Source organism: Eretmochelys imbricata, chromosome 1, assembly GCF_965152235.1.
Source record: "Eretmochelys imbricata isolate rEreImb1 chromosome 1, rEreImb1.hap1, whole genome shotgun sequence".
In the NCBI taxonomy this organism is placed as follows: Eukaryota; Metazoa; Chordata; order Testudines; family Cheloniidae; genus Eretmochelys; species Eretmochelys imbricata.
Window position 1 is genome coordinate 32,472,484 of NC_135572.1, and position 18,867 is coordinate 32,491,350.

At 40.2% G+C, this 18,867-nt stretch overlaps 1 protein-coding gene across 1 annotated transcript in view; it reads left to right on the forward strand.

The window, feature by feature from the left end:
* CNTN5 (contactin 5) overlaps positions 1 to 18,867 on the forward strand; it is a 544,075-nt gene that overhangs the window by 183,500 nt on the left and 341,708 nt on the right. Inside the window, exon 2 of the mRNA XM_077805582.1 lies at positions 1,608 to 1,826. Coding sequence (XP_077661708.1) covers positions 1,608 to 1,826 — 219 coding nt within the window. The remainder of the gene's footprint in view (positions 1 to 1,607; positions 1,827 to 18,867) is intronic.

The window sequence follows — 18,867 nt, forward strand, 5'->3', positions numbered from 1 at the left end:
CATTCCATTATAAAATAGATGGCTTCTGAGACCAAAATGAGAAATCACCTCAAGGCAGAATTCTTCTTATGTATACTTTTCTATATTACCTTACACATATACATGCCAAAACTTGTGTTTAGTTCTCAGTTTTAAAAGAGACTCTAAGACTCTTTTAAGTCTCTTAAGCAGTTTGAATAGGAGGAGATGGCTATTTTCAGATACACTTGATCTGCTTGTCAGGCATTTTCCTCTAAAGTAACAGCAACATAGCAGGGATCTTTTAATGTCTCCTCATGGACACTAAGCATTGTACTGAGAAGGCATAGTCCCTGTCTTCAAAAACTGTAAGCATCCCAGAGTTCACTGTCATATCCTGTGTAAACAATACAAAACAAAATGCACATTTTTATCATTTTAAAACAAAGTACAATGCAACCATAGCAATTACTTAAATGTAAGGGATCTTTCCAAGGGTTCAAAAAGCTCTGCAGAGTGGAAGATGACACAAAGTTTGGAGAAGTTTTCAGTTACTACATCTTAACTGAAAGGCTTGTCATGTGACCCTTTCAGTAGGGGGCAATCTGAGATTTGAATTTTTCATCTTCTGAAGGATGTTGATGCAAGGAGTGAAACAAATTATCTATTTTACCAGCACTAGAGAAACACAATAGTGACCTTTTTTTCTGCCATACTCTCCCCTGACCCCACAAAGGAATCCTTTTCTTTACAGCTGCTCCTTTGAGATCCAGGCTATCCATTAGCATAAATGAATGTATTTTACAACAATCTGGGAGCTTCTGCATAACATAACATGTTGATTCTCTCGCCGGTGCATGTGGAGAACTCCTACTGATTTAAATGGGAGTTCTCCCTGCTGAGTTGCTGTAGAATAGGTTTAAAATATAACTTTCATCTCAGCTTTATTTTAAAGAATATGGTTTATTTCTAATGTTTGGCATGGTATAAGACACAAAATTAAGGACCGTTTCTGAGTTGTGGAGCTTGCAATGTAAAATACACAGACTAAAAAGATAAAAGGCATTGGGAGAGACAAAAGAGTAAGTGACCTCGTTGTGAGTGTCTACTTGAGCTCTCCTGAATTAACTCACATCACCTCTCTAGTAATGTTGGGAGTCAGGAAGGTGTTTCACCTAGGTCAGTATTTCTGGGCTACTTCTAAAAAGTGAGCCTTAAGGAAAGAGGATAAACAAGGAGAGACTATAGGGGCTTGGTGAGGAAGGCAATGAGAAGGGCATCACGGTGAGCTAATTAATAGTTTCACCACAGACTTATGAAGTCTGATATCACTAGAGGTAGACTTCTCTTTCCAGCTACCTTGTGGTTTTATACTACCACCCATCACCATAGTATCTTCCATCTAAAATTGATAGGAAAAGCAAGATCTGTGGTGGACTTCATGGAGGCAGGAACTTCTCCCTTTTAGGGGTCAAAACTCTGCTGTGTATTGATTTATTTAAAGACTTTATTAATTTCCTCTCTTTTTCTTTTTTTCTCACTTTTGCACTTCCTGGCTTAAATATTATTTAGGCAAATGAGCATCTCCTTTTCTCCTGCTCCTCTTATCTATTTTATCTCCTACTCAGAACTCACTACTTCTTTTACAGAATATTCAGCAGCTGTTCCAGGCCTCCCGACTTCATATGCTGCGATCCTAAGAATTAAATCTGCCAGCTCATCTTCAGCACTCTTTAATTCAAAGAACAGGCCACGATTAAGCAGCCCTTCATTAGGAAGCATATCTTCACCAGGTTGGAGAGGAACAGCACAACACTATCACTCACCAACAAACCTCTATCACTTCTCAGAGGCCTTCAAACATGATGGTAAGTACAGTTCTCCCCTCTGAATCTCTGAAGAGACAGTGTGTGTGTGTGTGTGTGTGTATATATATATATATATATATATATATATAATATGGCTTTGACATTTTTCAAAATGGGTACATTTTTAGCAGGGTGCTTCAGTATCTCACATTGGTAACATTGGATTTCAGTAAATATCATATAGTAAAAATGAGCTCCCTTCTTTTTAGAATCCTTAAATTAACCTTAAAGTCAGCAGTTTAAACATTCTTTCCACAGGTCCCTAAAGGGATTTTATTTTATTTTATTGCAGCCTTTGCAATGTAAGAATGGGAAACTAGAAGTGAAATAAAATTGCACTACAATCCAATTTGATCTACTCAACTAACGTCTATACATACAAAGGCACTGCAATGAAATTTCAATCCACCTTTTATGTTTTTTCCCAATTGCTCGGGTATTTTTCATATCTACTCCCAAATGATAGTTATGTGGATTAACTATTTTTTCTTCAAATCTAATATAGTCTATAATCCTGACACACAAAATACAATCTGGTGTCACTTTTTTGGATGAAGAAATTCTCAGTTATAATAAATATTTCCTATTATTCAAATAACATTTGTTTTCTCTTTATCATCTTGTTTTCTTTAGGGTGAGCCTTAAGAGAGCGTTAATAGAATTTACAAATTACAATATTCTTTCCGCCAAGTAATCCCTATCTCAACAAAAAAGAAAGGCAAGATTATTTAAATGTAGTGAACCAAGGAGATGAGGGAAGGAAAAATCACTAACAGTATAGACCAATAGTAATACCAGGATGATTACCGTAGCTTTTTCAGAAAGGTACTTTATTGTGTCCTTAATTATGGCACATTATGCTTAAGAGTTTTCATAAAGAAGGATGACTTAAGCATGCGCTTTTCTGAATTGGGGGCTATGTTAGCCCTATGTAGGAATACAGATAAACTGAATCCTGAAAGCAATTGACTTGTGACCATGTTAGAACTGGATTTTGTTTTCTGTACTTGCATGTGTTGTGTAGTGTTCAGTATATTTACAAAACTCAGGTACTGTCTCTGTTCCTGACCTTGCTGACTCTTCCCCTGCAAACCTACGCACAGGCAAGAATCTGGAAGAATCAAAGTAGTGGAATGATGAACCAAAGTTGGCTGACTTTAGCAGTAGTATGCTGGCCTTTCATAGCATGTGTGTCTGCAAATTGGAGGTAGAAGGCAGCAATTGGTTGTTGGAAGAGGAAAGAAGGCAGATTTTATTAATAACATAAGCTGGAACTATAAAGGAATTTCCCTGTGAGTGACCCTGATGACTCCTATGGGTCTGGGGCTGAAAGTCTGGTAAAGAGGCATTTTATTAGGATTAAGTGCCCACAATCAGTTTGGTGATATTTATATATCCATGCCTCTGGAAAACAACGATTTTTGTCGACTAGTTTGTGCCAAGGTTTTAATGCAGTCTGCTGTGGAGTAGAAGGTAGAAAGCATTCTGCTGCTCTCCCCAGCCCTGACCCCACATGAGGGCTACTTGGGTTGGGACTTTGGAGTGCATGTGTAACCCACACACCTCCTGTGTATAGAGTTCTGTCCCATCGAGTGGCACCGAGACTACTTAGAGAGAGATAAAATGAGTCTCCTTTACAGACTTAGCTAACAGCCAGTTGGCTTTTAGCTTGTGCTGTAGAGGCTCATGCATTAAGCTCCAGAAGTCCCAGATCTGATCCTTCCCGCCGACGACCGGGGTCTGTTGGCATTACAAGTGGGGTCTGGGAAGTCTCTGAAGCTCGGGACTCGCTTCCTCAGCTCGGGGAAGTACGTAACCCACACACCTCCTCAGTGTGGTGTTCTGTCCCATCTAGTGGCACTGATACCACTTAGAGAGAGTTAAATGAGTTTGCTCTACAGCCTTAGCTAACAGCCAGTTGGCTTTTAGCTCATGTGGTAGAAGCTCATGCACTAAGCTCCAGAGGTCCCCAGTTTGATCCTGCCTGCTGGCGACCAGGGCCTGTCAGCGTTACACATGGCCTGCATTTTAGTTGTTCATGTAAACGGATAGACAAAGTCATCACTAGAGCTGTACAAATAATTGGTTTTTCGTTTTGCTGGCAGTTCAAAAAAAAGGGGGGTTTCAGAAGAACCCCAAACCAACTTTTTTAGAATTTTTGGTAAATTGGAAAGGCAGGGGGAAATGGAATGAAACATTTAATTACATTTGCATTCACTGCCATCCTGGTTCCTTGTTACCAAGATGTAGTTAAAAGAATTATGTTTTTCATCACCACTTAATTTAGTCTTATTAAATTTCTTACTCAAAACATGCATTTAATAGAGTTCAGTACTTGCTAAAATCAAGCTACTTATCAAAACATAATGTGATTAAAAGAAGTTTACATAGAAAATGTCACTGGGTATGTCTACACTGCAATTAAAAACCTGCATCTGGCATATGCCAGCTGATTCAGGCTAAGGGGCTGTTTAATTGCAGTGTAGGCATTCAGGCTCGGGCTGGAGCCCAGGCTCTAGGACCCTGTGAGGTGGGAGAGTCCCAGAGCTCAGGCTGCACCACAATTAAACATAGGGTGGCCAGGTGCTTGGTTTTCGACTGGAAACCTAAAGTCTGCTTTCTGCGAGTGGGGGATGGGAAAGAGGCACCAGGTCATCACCCACTCCAGACCCTATTTATCCAGGGCTGCCTCCTACTTTAATGGGTGGCTGCAGCTCCCAGCCCTGACTTCACAGGTGAGTCCGTCCTGACCCGAGTGGGAGGGGAGAAGCAGCAAGCAACAGGGAGGAGGGGCAAAGAGGAGTGGATGGGGGTGGGGCCTCTGGGGAGAGGCAGGGCAGGAGCTTGGGGGAAGGGGTGGGACAGATGTGGAGCCTTGGGAGGAATAGGAGGGGCAAGGGTGGGGCCTCGGGGGGAAGGCAGAGCAGGGGAGGTTCTTGCACTCCTTCTGGAATGTCCAGTTTTTAAATATTACCAAGTTGGCAACCCTAATTAAACAGCCCCTTAGCCTGTACCCTGTGAGCCTGACTTGGCTGGCACAGGCCAGTTGCAGGTTTTTAATTGCAGTGTGGATATAGCTACTGAGTGCTAGATTCATCATTTACAAGTCTGAGTTAGTTGAAATACCTGTAGAATATCTTATTGCCAGTCAGCTTCCTGTTATAAATGTCTGCATGGAGAATGTTGGCTGATGTTGTATGGGCACTGGATATCTTCCTCTCCCAAAACTTACAGCAGATGTGTCTATTTCAGATGGCAGGATTGGGAGAACTTGTTCAGGGACTATCATTAGCCTTCAGAATGTGGCAATGCTGAAAGAGGCTATTAAGAGAATGTAGTGTGTGCGTGCATCTTCTGTTGGGAGAATGGTAGAATACCAGCAGTCCAGTAACTTAGTTTGCTTGTGTGAATTTGCTAAATAAATGGTTCTATTTTATGGAAACACACATGAAAATTTGAGGGAAGAATTTTGCAATCTCTATTAACATTAGGTCCCTGATCCTGAACTGATGCACCAGCATCTTTGCTACACTGAAGTCAATGGAAATCCATATTGTTGTAAGTGTCTACCCTCACAGAACATGCGGAAGCCCTCCAGTGTCTCCGTTAACTAAAGATAACTGAGGTCTTCTGAATCTTAAGTTAACTAAAATCAGCCAAGTCCTCTTCCTAAGTAGATCAGCTTTTTCTATTTTATATATATAATATATTGGAATTACAGTCCCTTGTGTTAACACAGTGAACATTAACTTTACATAAATCGAATAATGCTGTTTTGAATTTGGAATAATTTGATATTTTGCTCTGCAGCACTTTGGTGGTATTTCCTTTTTGGGGTTTTGAGAGGATTTTATGACTTGGCAGAATGGCGTTATCAAAATGGATGCTACTGCTTCGTTCTCAGGTGTTGAGTCAAAGCTGGTGCTGCTACTACTAGTGTAAACTTGTAAAGCAAAAGTTTCCATGTCACAGTCCTTTATTAATTTGAAAAAGATTGTTTGAGGGCTCTCCTAATCTTTAGATCAAAAAGGTAATTTTTAAAAAAACAAACTGATTTTTAATATGACTGAATTATTTTTAGTCGTTGTCTCAGTACACTGAACACTCATCATGAGATCTCCAAAAAGTGATTAACAGATGAAACTGCCTGTTTCCACAGTAATAAAGGTTAATTGAAAGACCCTGAAGAGTCACCTCAAGAAAAAGCCAGTGTAAATTAAAACCGAAGAGTGAAAGAATAAGTATTGAATTGAACATATTGAGCAACAAGTAAAACCTGATTCACATGAACTAAAGTAATTCTCTCTCTTCTTAAAACCAGATCCTGCCCCCAATCTGAGTATAAAACATCTGTGTGTTAATATGTGCAATATTCCAGCAACTTGCCTGTCACAAAATCCCTGTAGGGGGAGATGGTCACAGCCCCATCTGTGTCACGATTAATTAGCTGCTTCCCCGACTGGGAGTGGGGGTAAGGGGATTCGTTGATACCTAAAGACACCAGGCCCTTCTAAAAGATCTGAGAGACTTCAATCTGAGGGTTGACCACAGTTACTGAGCAAGCTTCTGTGAAAGGCCCTGAGTCAGGGTGTGAAGAGGTTGGGTACTCTGGTGGAACAAGCCAGGGGACCCAACCATCTACACCAGGGAGGGTGCAGAGAACAGTGCTTCAGGGGAACTAGCCCAGGAGCTGAGTGCATAGTACCGAAGCAGAGGGAAGGACTCAAAGGGGTCCCAGATGGAGAGCTGAAGAAAAGCTCACAACGAGTCAAAATTTTGCTTATTTGGACTTCTTAGTTTGACTTTTTTTTATCCTTGAATGGCTTAAGCTTGTTTCTGACTTGGCCAGAGGGGCAAGTCACATCTACAGCAGTGACCCATGTGTGTAGAGCTCATTAATGAACCCTAAGAAGAGGGGACTGATGCAGAGCACATAAGAGTCACCCCTGCCCACAAGCAGGTGCTTGGTAGGCATACACCCTGTTAAATTACCTGTTTTTTTCTGAGGCAGTTAATTTCCAAGAGTGATCATGTGACTCTTCAGTGTAGACGTGGACACTTTGATGGTTCTGTGACCTGTCAATTACTTGTGGTTCTGTTTGTTTGTTTGGGTGGGTGGATTTATTACAGGGAAACTGGTACTGATCTCTCTATTTAGGTTGCCTAACATTATGCATTGTTAAAAGTATCTTGTGAGCCTTCTTTCAGGAGCTCTAACATCTCCATTGTTTGCTAGGGGACTCTGAAAAATTTGTCAGGGAGAAAGCATTGGGGTCAGAAAAGAGCATTTTCTTTGTCCCATGAAATTCTGTTCAGATTTGGCAGTTAGCAATTTTCAAAAATAGTATTTTCCTTCTCCCACGTGCTAGTCACGAATGTTTTGGCAGCATGCCAGAATAATAACTGAACATGAATGTTAAGGCCCACACTACCATCAAACCAGCAGCAGTGGTGCATTGGGAGCAGGCAACCTCTCCTGGAGGGGAAAAAGAGCGAGCCAGGATCGGCTCTCTTCCATAGCCCTCCTAACACAGAACATCAGTCTCCCTCCCCACCATGAGGACACCACACCTTGTATGAGTGAGGGAGAGAGGGGATGGTTGCCTTGAATCAACCCCGTAGACCAAGCACATGGCCCCAATAACCCATCCTCTCCCCCTCACCTGCAACCCCAAGATAACCGCCATCTCCTGATGCTAGTTAACAGTTAGTCCTGTAATACAAGCTGTGCTTCAGCACTGAAGATTCAGGGTTAAAACCCAACCAATGATGCATGATGAATGTTCTTACAATTGCACATAGTAGAATTTATGACTACTTTTTTTCCTTTCTACAAAAAAATGGAAAACTATATGTAAACTCCTCAAATTGATGGAACATTTCATTTGCAAAGTCAAGCATTTGACATGAGAAATGCCAGAATTCAGGTTGCCTGTGCAGCCTTGATTATTTCCTCTTGCACATACACATTCTGATGGTTTTTAATTACATTATCACATTATTTTTCCACATGAGCCCCATGTCATTCAGAGTACAGGCTGCAAGATGCTCTGGTGATAAATCAGGGCTCTGTAGTGAAGAGGACTCTTTGTAGGACCCAGGCCTCATTTTATGTAGAAGTTGAAAGGCCTTTAAAGAACAAAGCAGGGAACTGCATAAAGAGAAAGGTTAAGGCAAGTGAATACCACAAAGGAGAACTCTGTTCTATCCCTTATGATTTGAGCTTATGCTCAAATAAATTGGTTAGTCTCTAAGGTGCCACAAGTACTCCTTTTCTTTTTGTTCTATCCCTGTCTCTGCTCCAGAGTTCCTATGTGATGATGAGCAAGACACTTAAGACAAAATTTGGCAATTGGTCCCTAATTGTGCGCTCCTCATTTTCAAGGTGCCTAGCTTGAGATTCCTAGGGCCCCATTTATAGGAATGGTGAGCTCTTTCCACTGCAACTGAAGCTAATGGGACTTGTGCATTTTCAGAATCTCTGGAGGTTAAGGCACAGAAATGAGTTCATGGATGGCAGTCATGCAGGTCTGGAATTCTGACCTTGGCTTTACCACATCCTCATTATGTGGCCTCAGAAAAGACTTTGTCTTAGCTTACCCATCTGTAAAATGGGGATAAAAAAATAATTATTTGTGTGACACTCAGATACCTTGGTAATGAGCTCCTTAGAAAAGACCATAAGGAAATGTGTAATCCTTTATTCATTGCATTCTGTACTGTAAATAAGGCTGTGACTACTAATTGAATGATGAGTATAAAAATATCAAACATCTGCATCATTCCCTGAGCGCAGTCTATCTTGTGCAATGAAAGAGGCACACATAATTGTAACTGGTCATGTAATTAAATACTATATCATAATGCATACCCGCAAGGGGGCAGAATTGCAGCTGAACAGATTATTTATAATTTAGTATTTCTTAACTTTTTAGGGCTTGGTTTTCAGGGCTTGTGTTTTTTGTGTGTATAATATGAAAAACATGGAGGTTATAGATTTAAAATACTAAATATTTGCCTTTTCAAGAAAATATATAACTAAAGAGGGGGCAGTCGTTGGTGGACTACAGTGCAAAAGGGTGTTCCAAGCATCAGGGTTGGTAAGGAAAAGAGAGGCTATTACTGTAAATGATTATATTATTCTTTTACAATAGTTTGTCTGTGACAGAAATTGGAAATTCAGCCCAATAGTATGTTACAATTGTTGTACAGGCTTTGTGTTCAGTATGTGTAGAGTATTGGTGTTCTTAGCCCAGTTCCCAGGGGTGAGTGTTAATAACTGACATCCATGTTGTCTGTTGCAGATAAAAAAGCCAAGGATTAGATGAGCATTTTTCATACATTGCATTGTGATACTCTGGTTACTTCATTCTGGTGCTACATTCACATTTCTGATCATTAAACATAACAATCACATCAGGCCAATTTATTTTTAATAATATATATATTGTAGGATAAGACACTTTCTAACTCAGTTGAGGTTCTGGCTGTCACACACTGTACCTTCCTCCCTTCATTAAAATAAACTGTCCACCATCATATATAAAACAAAGTTACACTTACGATCAATGAGCCAATACGGTTCAGAATCTGGTGAGCATAAAAATGCATTGGAAAGTCCTTTGCTATCAGAGTAGTTAAAAATTAGCTCATCTGTCAGTGCATATAAGTGTATAGTTTGGGTTCTTTTTAAAATTTTGTACCCAAAAGTTGCTTGTTGAAGTCACATAATATATTTTAAATGTAAGAAAAATACTTTAAGAAATATTCCCAATCCACTATTTCCTGCACAATGCCGATTCAAATAATTCTATTAATTGTGGTAATTGGCCAGATTGCTGCTGAAAATGAGAACTTACAATTTTAAATGTGTGCACAAACTGGCTGATTCGTTAGCCTCACCTGCAATATGTATCCATACACTCTTCAAGGCAGACATGTCATTATATAAAATGTGATCACTACCACAGCAGGTAAGTTAGATATAGAGATCGGCAGGGTGTGAATAAAAGGCCTGATGAACAAAAAATGTTGCCTGTGGAAAATTAAAACAGTAAGTGATGGCACACGCCTGCCTACACCTATTTCTCAACGGATGTATGTTGCTTAAATAAAGGCTTTGATTTATTGTGTATCAACATCCTTGTTGTGACACTTCATACCTTTTTATCTCTTCTCATTTGATGTTCTTGCTCACATATTAGAACAGAAAAAGGAAATACAATTTAGTGTACAATCAGTTTGTGGGATTCAATGCCTGAGATTGTCAAGTACTATGATTCATAGATTCTAAGGCTGGAAAGGACCTTTGTCATCATCTAGTCTGACCTCCTGTATAACCCATCCCATGGAACGCCCCCAAAACAATTAATCCAATCTTGATTTAAAAATCATCATTGATGGAGAATCCACCATGACCCTTGACAAATTGATCCAGTGGTTAATTATTCTCACTGGGGAAAACAGGTGTAAATGTTTAAGTCTGTATTTGTCAAGCTTCAACTTCCAGCCATTTGATCCTGTTCCTTTCTCTGCTAGACTGAAGAACCCATTGTTCCCCATGTAGGTATGTACAGATTATAATCAAGTAATCTTTTCTTCATTAAGCTAAATAGATCAAGCTATTTGAGTCTTATCACTATAAGGCATGTTTTCTAATCCTTTACTCATTCTTGTGACTCTTCTTTGAACCCTCTCCAATTTATCAACATACTTCATGAATTGTGGGCACCGAAATTGGACAAAATATCCTAGCAGGAGCCATACCAGTGCCAAATATAGAGGTAAAATAACCTCTCTGCTCCCTATTTGAGGATCCACTGTTTATGCATCCTACAGTTGCATTAACTCCTTTGACCTACAGCTTCACAGCGGGAGCTCATGTTTAGCTGAGTATCTGCTACGACCCCCAAATCTTTATCAGAGTCACTGTTTCCCAGGATAGTCCCACATACTATAGGTATGGCCTACATGCTTTGTTCCTAGATGTATACATTTACAATTAGCTGTGTTAAAACACATTGTTTGCTTGTGTTCAGTTTACCAAGTGATCTAGATCACTCTGAATCAATGACCTTTCCTCTCTGTTTACCATTTGTGCAAACTTTATCAGTGATTTTGTTTTCTTCCAGGTCATTGATACTGTTAAATAGCGCAGGGCCAAGAACCAATCCCGCTGGAACCCCCTGGAAACACACCTGCTCGATGACAATTCCCCATTTATAGTTACATTTTGAGACCTATCAGTTCACCATTTTGAGTCCATTTAATGTGTGCTATGTTAACTTTGTGTCATTCTAATTTTTAATCAGAAAGTCATGTGGTATCAAGTCAAATGCCTTACAGAAATTGAAGTATATTGCAATGATACTATTTATCAACCAAACTTGTAATTTCATCAAAAAAGATAGCAAGTTAGTTTGACAGGATTTTTCCATAAATCCATGTTGCTTTGCAATTACATTAACCTCCCTTAATTCTTTATAAGTCAAGTCTTGTTGTTGGTCCATTATTAGATGGAAATGGTAGAATTATCAACAATGATGGTGAAAAAGCAGAAATGTTCAAGAAATAGTTCTGCTCTGTATTTGGGGGGGAAACAGATGATATAGATTCATCGTATGGTATCTCTGGAGGATGTTATTATCTTGCCCAAGATCGATGTCAGGTTGACAGGCATATAACTACCCAGGGCATTCCATTTACCCTTTTAAAAAATTGGCATAACATTAGCTTTCTTCCAGGTTTTCTGGAACTCTCCTAGCGCACCAAGCAGGTATTTCCATACACCCCCCCCTGAATTTCCCCAACACCCCTGCAGTGGACAACTAGTTACATGCAGTGTTGCCAATTTAGTCATTGGTTAGAAATTTGAATTGAAATTGAAACATTAATATACCCTTTAAAAGCATATATAATGTATGATAAAATACTTGCACCTGAAAAAGTATAATAGGTTTGAAAAGTACAAACAAAGACTAGCTTCTTCACAGAGCTGTTTTTCTGACAATGTTGGCACATTCGTTTCAGCAATGTTGGCCAACCTTATAATTTCAAATTATGATTTGTAATCAAGGTCTGAATGAGCTCTCCCCTGACAATTAGTGATGAGCCAGGGACAGGGGAAGGCTTCAGGACCAAACTGTATTTACATGAACTCACCTATTCTCCCTAGGTATCCAGCAGACAGAATAATGTTGCCCAAGTGATCAATTTTGGCTGGTGTTGGGTTACAAATCACTTTAGTATTGAAGGTGGGGGTCAAGAAATGTTGTTATATTTATTGTATGAGTTAAAGGGCAGCAGAACAATACTTAGCCTGTCCTGATTGAGAGGTTCACCCTCAATGCTTAATTTTTTCCAGGGTTGAGCCCCCGCACCTCTATGCTTGGCAGTTCATAGCCCCGGGACCTCTGGGCTTGCCACATCAGTTATGAAAGTAAAAAACTTGCTTGCACCCAGTACCTCTTTCATTACAAATTAAGCAAAGGTCACCTTCAACTGAACTGCACTCGCTAAGCAAGGGGTTTGGTTGGCAGATCCCAGTGGAAAGAGGGGTGGATGACGAAATAGGAGTTTTGCTTGGTGGTGTGGGCTGTGCCTAAGAGTCACAGGTGCAATTTGACTTGCACCTCTCCCCTATTTAAAAATAAGCTTATTAGGCCCCAAAGAGTCTTTTGTTTTGTTAAGTGACCACTAGAGCTGAAATCACTAATAATCGGGTCTAAGTGCTTTGACCTGCTGCAGGACAGCATTTCTGTGAAAAAGACAGCCCAGCCTGCTCTTGCTGTGAGGTTCCACAGTGAGAGCTGAAATCAGAGTTGGGTGGAACCTCAAGAGACCGACTCGCAGAGGTCACAGTGGCAGGTGGCAGCAGAAGGTGACGGCGTAGGGCCATCAGCAATGGAGTGATGTAGTGAATGGTGGCACGACAAACAACAGCAGCCGGAGTGAGTGGCAAGCAACTGGAGGAACAAGCAAGGTGCCTTCTCCTCTGCAGCCCCCCAGGATGAGAGATGAACTCATGTGAAAGCACCACTGAACTCTGGGTCTTCACTGACCAAGGACAACAACTATGAGTGGGGTGCAGTAGAGGGAGTAGGGAGGGGCATGTTAAAGGAACATTTGTTTGTTGGACTACGTTTTAGTGACTTCGCTCCAGAATGCTAGATTTATGACGGAGAAACTTATATAAATATACATTTCCTAGTAGGACACGAATTTAAAAACACATTGTATCTCAAGAGGTTGCTATCTTAGGGAGTTTCTGTACTAAACATTTATATAATTATTTTTTTACGTGAGAACATAAAAATAGCCATATTGGGTCAGACCAATGCTCCATCGAGCCCAGTATCCTGTCTTCTGACAGTGGCTAATGTCAGGTGCTTCAAAGGGAATTAACAGAACAGGGCAATTATTCAGTGATCCATCCATTCCCAGCTTCTGGCAAGCAGAGGGTTTCAGAGCATGGTGTTGCATCCCTGCCCATCCTGGCTAATAGTCATTGATGGACCTATCCGCCATGAACTTATCTAGTTCTTTTTTGAACCCAGTTATAGTTTTGGCCTTCACAACATCCCCTGGCAAAAAGTTCCACAGGTTGTCTGTGTGTTGTGTGAAGAAGTACTTTCTTTTGTTTGTTTTAAACCTGCTACCTATTAATTTCACTGGGTGACCCCTAGTTCTTGTGTTATGTGAAGGAGCTTATTCATTTTCTCCACACCAGTCAAGTCATATCCCCTCTTAGTCCTCTCTTTTCCAAGCTCCTCCTGAAGGTCAAAACAACAGACTGGACTTCTACATAGATTGCTTCCGTCGATGTGCACAGGCTGAAATTGTGGAAAAGCAGCATCACTTGCCCCATAACCTCAGCCGCACTGAACACAATGCCATCCACAGCCTTAGGAACAACTTTGACATCATAATCATAAAGGCTGACAAAGGAGGTGCTGTCATCATCATGAATAAGTTGGAATATGAACAAGAGGCTGCTAGGCAGCTCTCTAATTCCACATTCTACAGGCCATTATCCTCTGATCCCACTGAGGATTACCAAAAGAAACTACACCATTTGCTCAAGAAACTCCCTGAAAAAGCACAGGAACAGATCTGTGCAGACACATGCCTAGAACTCCAACCAGGGGTATTCCAAATGCTTCCCAAGATCCATAAACCTGGGAATCCTGGACGCCCCATCTCAGGCATTGGCACCTTGACAGCAGGATTGTCTGGCTATGTAGACTCCCTCCTCAGGCCCTATGCTACCAGCACTCCCAGCTATCTTCAAGACACCACTGACTTCCTGAGGAAACTACAATCCAGCAGTGATCTTCCAGAAAACACCCTCCTGGCCACCATGGATGTAGAAGCCCTCTACACCAACATTCCACACAAAGATGGACTACAAGCCATCAGGAACAGTATCCCCGATTAATGTCACGGCAAACCTGGTGGCTGACCTTTGACTTTGTCCTCACCCACAACTATTTCACATTTGTGGACAATGTATATCTTCAAGTCAGCGGCACTGCTATGGGTACCCGCGTGTCCCCACAGTATGTCAACATTTTTATGGCTGACTTAGAACAACGCTTCCTTAGCTCTCGTCCCCTAACACCCCTACTCCACTTGCGCTACATTGATGACATCTTCATCATCTGGACCCATGGAAAAGAAGCCCTTGAGGAATTCCACCATGATTTCAACAATTTCCATCCCACCATCAACCTCAGCCTAGACCAGTCCACAAAAGTGGTCCATTTCCTGGACACTACTGTACTAATAAGCAATAGTCACATAAACACCACCCTATACCGGAAACCTGCAGACTGCTATACTTACTGACATGCCTCCAGGTTTCACCCAGACCACATGACATGATCCATTGTCTACATCCAAGCTCTAACATACAACTGCATTTGCTCCAACCCCTCAGACAGAGACAAACACCTACAAGATCTCTATCAAGCATTCTTACAACTACAATACCCACCTGCTGATGTGAAAAAAACAGATTGACAGAGCCAGAAGAGTACCCAGGAGTCACCTACTACAGGACAAGCCCAACAAAGAAAATAACAGAACGCCACTAGCCGTTACCTTCAGCCCCCAACTAAAATCTCTCCAGCACATCATCAAAGATTTACAACCTATCCTGAAAAATTATCCCTCACTCTCACAGATCTTGGGAGACAGACCAGTCCTCACTTACAGACATCCCCCCCAACCTGAAGCAGATACTCACCAACAACTACACACCACACAACAAAAGCACCAACCCAGGATTCTATCCTTGCAACAAAGCCCGATGCCAACTCTGTCCACATATTTATTCAAGTGACACCATCATAGGACTTAATCACATTAGCCACGCTATCAGGGGCTCATTCACCTGCGCATCTACCAATATGATATATGCCATCGTGCCAGCAATGCCCCTCTGCTATGTACATTGGACAAACCGGACAGTCTCTACATAAAAGAATAAATGGACACAAATCTGACATCAGGAATCAAAACATTCAAAAACCAGTAGGAGAACACTTCAACCTCTCTGGCCACTCAGTAAAAGATTTAAGGGTGGCAATTTTGCAACAGAAAAGCTTCAAAAACAGACTCCAACGAGAAACTGCTGAGCTTAAATTAATATGCAAACTAGAAACTATTAACTTGGATTTGAATAGAGACTGGGAGTGACTGGATCATTACACATATTGAATCTATTTCCTTAAGTTAAGTATCCTCACACCTTCTTGTCAACTGCCTAAATGGGCCATCTTGATTATCACTACAAAAGTTTTTTCTCCTGCTGATAATAGCTCATCTTAACTAATTAGCCTCTCACAGTTTGTATGGTAAGTTCCAACTTATCTGTATGTGTGTATATATCTTCTTACTATATGTTCCATTCTATGCATCCAATGAAGTGGGCTGTAGCCCACAAGCTTATGCTTTAAATAAATTTGTTAGTCTCTAAGGTGCCACAAGTACTCCTGTTCTTAACCAGGTGGTTAAAATGCTGGAGACACACAACACAGTTTATTCAAAGAAACATTGTCACCTTATACTGTCTCTTTAAACAAGAGATACCACACACTACAACCTGGAAGCCAATGTTAAGTGCATTGTCATTTGTTAATCCTGAAGTTGGACACTGGTTCTGACCAAGACCAGCAAATACTCACTATTTTTCTGCAGGAAACTCAACTGGTTGGTTAGAAGCATGCAGTGCTACAGTGAAAGACTCAGCAGTTGAAAAATAGAACTCTCTCACCACATTCAGAAAATGTGCATACATGGCTGATAAATGGACCGATGCAAATGGGTGTCAAGTATTAAGTCACTGCATACATTATCTTGATGTCAGTGTTAGGAGAGTAGATTAATTTCTAGATGTTCAGGTTATAGAAGACACATCGGCTGCATCTCTGACCACGCACGTCTTAGAGTTAAATGCTTGTAAACTGAACCCCAAGGAGATGGCTGCTTGTGCATTTGATAGAGCTGCAAACTTCTCCAGAAGACATAGTGGAGTACAAGCTTTGCTCGGAGAAAAGTGTAACTCTAAACTCTCCTATGCACACTGCAGAGGCCATCTACTCCAACTAGCACTAGTACAAGCTGCAGAATCTTCAAAAGGCATTTAAAAAGCTATAAATTTAATGTCTTCACTATGCTCTTTTTTCAGCAAGAGTTCAAAAGGACTGAACATCTTGGAAAATATAGAAGATACACTGGAACTGAAGTTTAAATTTGTCCAACCTGAGAAAACCCACTGGCTTTCTCATGAGTGATCCTTGGCTGTTGTCTTAAAATTACTGCAACCATTATTATTGGCTTTGGAAAGTATCTACAAAGATGGGTTGGATCTAATTAGTGAGGCTCTTGGACTACTTTTGCTACTACATTCAGAGAAGACAATCGCCATTCTCTCTTCTAAGTCTACTGTTGAAACCACTTGGGTCATTAAACAATGCCATCCAGGCATCTGCTACAACAGTAGTAGATCCTTGTCCAGCAATGGACAAAGCTTGGATCAATCAGAGAGATCCATTGAAAACGTACTGGAAGAAGCAAAGTCTTCAGTTCAGAAGTTGACTAATTAAATTGACTCCTTAAATGAAAAGGACAAAAAGTGTTTGTTAAATCAGATGAAAAGGTAAAGTACACAGACTTGATTCTTATATCTCGACAACAGCAACTTCTGGATTCTTTCAACCTCTATGTAGCTTTTACAGATGTCTGTTTTATAAAACACTGACAGTTGAGTGGAGTGAGGCACTACCTGCAATGAGGCTGCCATGTGATCAGAACAGAGAATTTGAACACAGAGTGGAATATCATAAAATAAATGAAGATTTCTCGTTAACTTCTTTATTATCATTAGTGGTTCGACCCAATTTTTGTACTATGTTTCCTGGGATGAAAGAAGTAGGAATTCATCTCTTTCTAGTCCCAGTCACAACACCTACAGTTGAGCATTCTTTTTCCTCGTTGAATAGAATTTTGTGTTCTGAAAGAATTCGCCTTCTGCATGATGACGAGCATATTATGAAGGACTGGAAGTACCAGACACATGAGAAGCCACCAAAAATGAATGCACTGCATTCGAGAAGTTCAGTAACAAAGTTTGTGCAAAAATATAACAAGAAACCAAGAAGGATGTAGATAGTGTTTCATAGTAGGCTTGAGTAGCCCACTTTAATTTGTGTGATGATTTAAAAACATGAGTTAAATCTAATAAAATGGTTGCAAAACATTTTTCAGTTTTTACTGTCATGCTTTACAGCTCACCTTCACCCTAACAGTCTCACCCCTCATCGGTACACACACACACACACATTTTTGAACACCCCACCCACCCTAATTTCAATGCTTGGGGAAAACACTGGGTTATTAAAAATCCACATTAATGGTCCAGAAAGCTCCTCAGACAGCTCTTTTTAATGTTCTTATCTTAAGTTATCTGGATGTGATAATTCTAAAATGTTTCAGTTTAGTAGCTTCAGTTTAACATCCTCCAGAGATACTAGTGGAATGTAAAAACAGAGTTCATCATCACCATATCTATAATCTCTTTTTTCTGCACAAATACAGAACAGATTTTTTTTCTTGAACACTTCTGTTTTTTTCACCATTATTATTCCTAATATAATTTTTAAAAAACTCCTTATTGTCTTTAATTCTGCTGGCCATAGATTTATTATTCTTTCCTTTTGATTCCCTTATCAATTTTCTACAATTCCTAACTTCTGATTTCAGTTCATTACTATCAACTTCTCCTTTCTTCCATTTGTCATATAGTGTATCTGCCTTCACTTCCCCTGTAAACCATGTTTTATTTTATTTAACTAGTACAGCCTTCTTCCTCAGTTGTGGGATTATGGGGTTCCATCATCTAGTGAGATGTTCTTAAATGACTTCAGTTTTCACTCACATTTTTCTGATTAAATTCTTCCTCCCAGCTGATTTGGCTCATAATTGTTTTCAGTTTTGTGATATTGGCTCTATTAAAGCACTTATTACTGGTATGGACTTTATTCTGTTTACACATTATGAAAGTGATCAAGTAATGATCACTTGTACCTAAGATACCATTAATTTTTAATTGTGTGATCAGTTTATGTTTACTGTACTAATAAAGAATTCCCCTATGTTGGCTGTAACACTTTCTGAGTAAGGAAATTGCCATCTATAATATTTTAGAAATTGCAAGGATGTTTTAATACTGGCAGCATGAGACTTCCAGCATGTCACTCAAATTGAAATCCCACATGATAATGCAGCTTTTTCCCCTACACATTATTAAATAGGTGCATAAGGACGTGACCATCCTATCCCCTATTATGTTTTGGTGGTCGGTAACAGACATCAACTAATACCTCATTTTGTGTTTTATCTGTTACGATATTGAACCATTAACATGCAAGATCACTTTCTTCTGAGTTGTCAGTGAAACAGGTAATGCTATTTTTGACAGCGTGCCACTCCCCCCTCCCCTTGTGTCCACTCTATCTTTCCTTAATAGGTTATAACCATG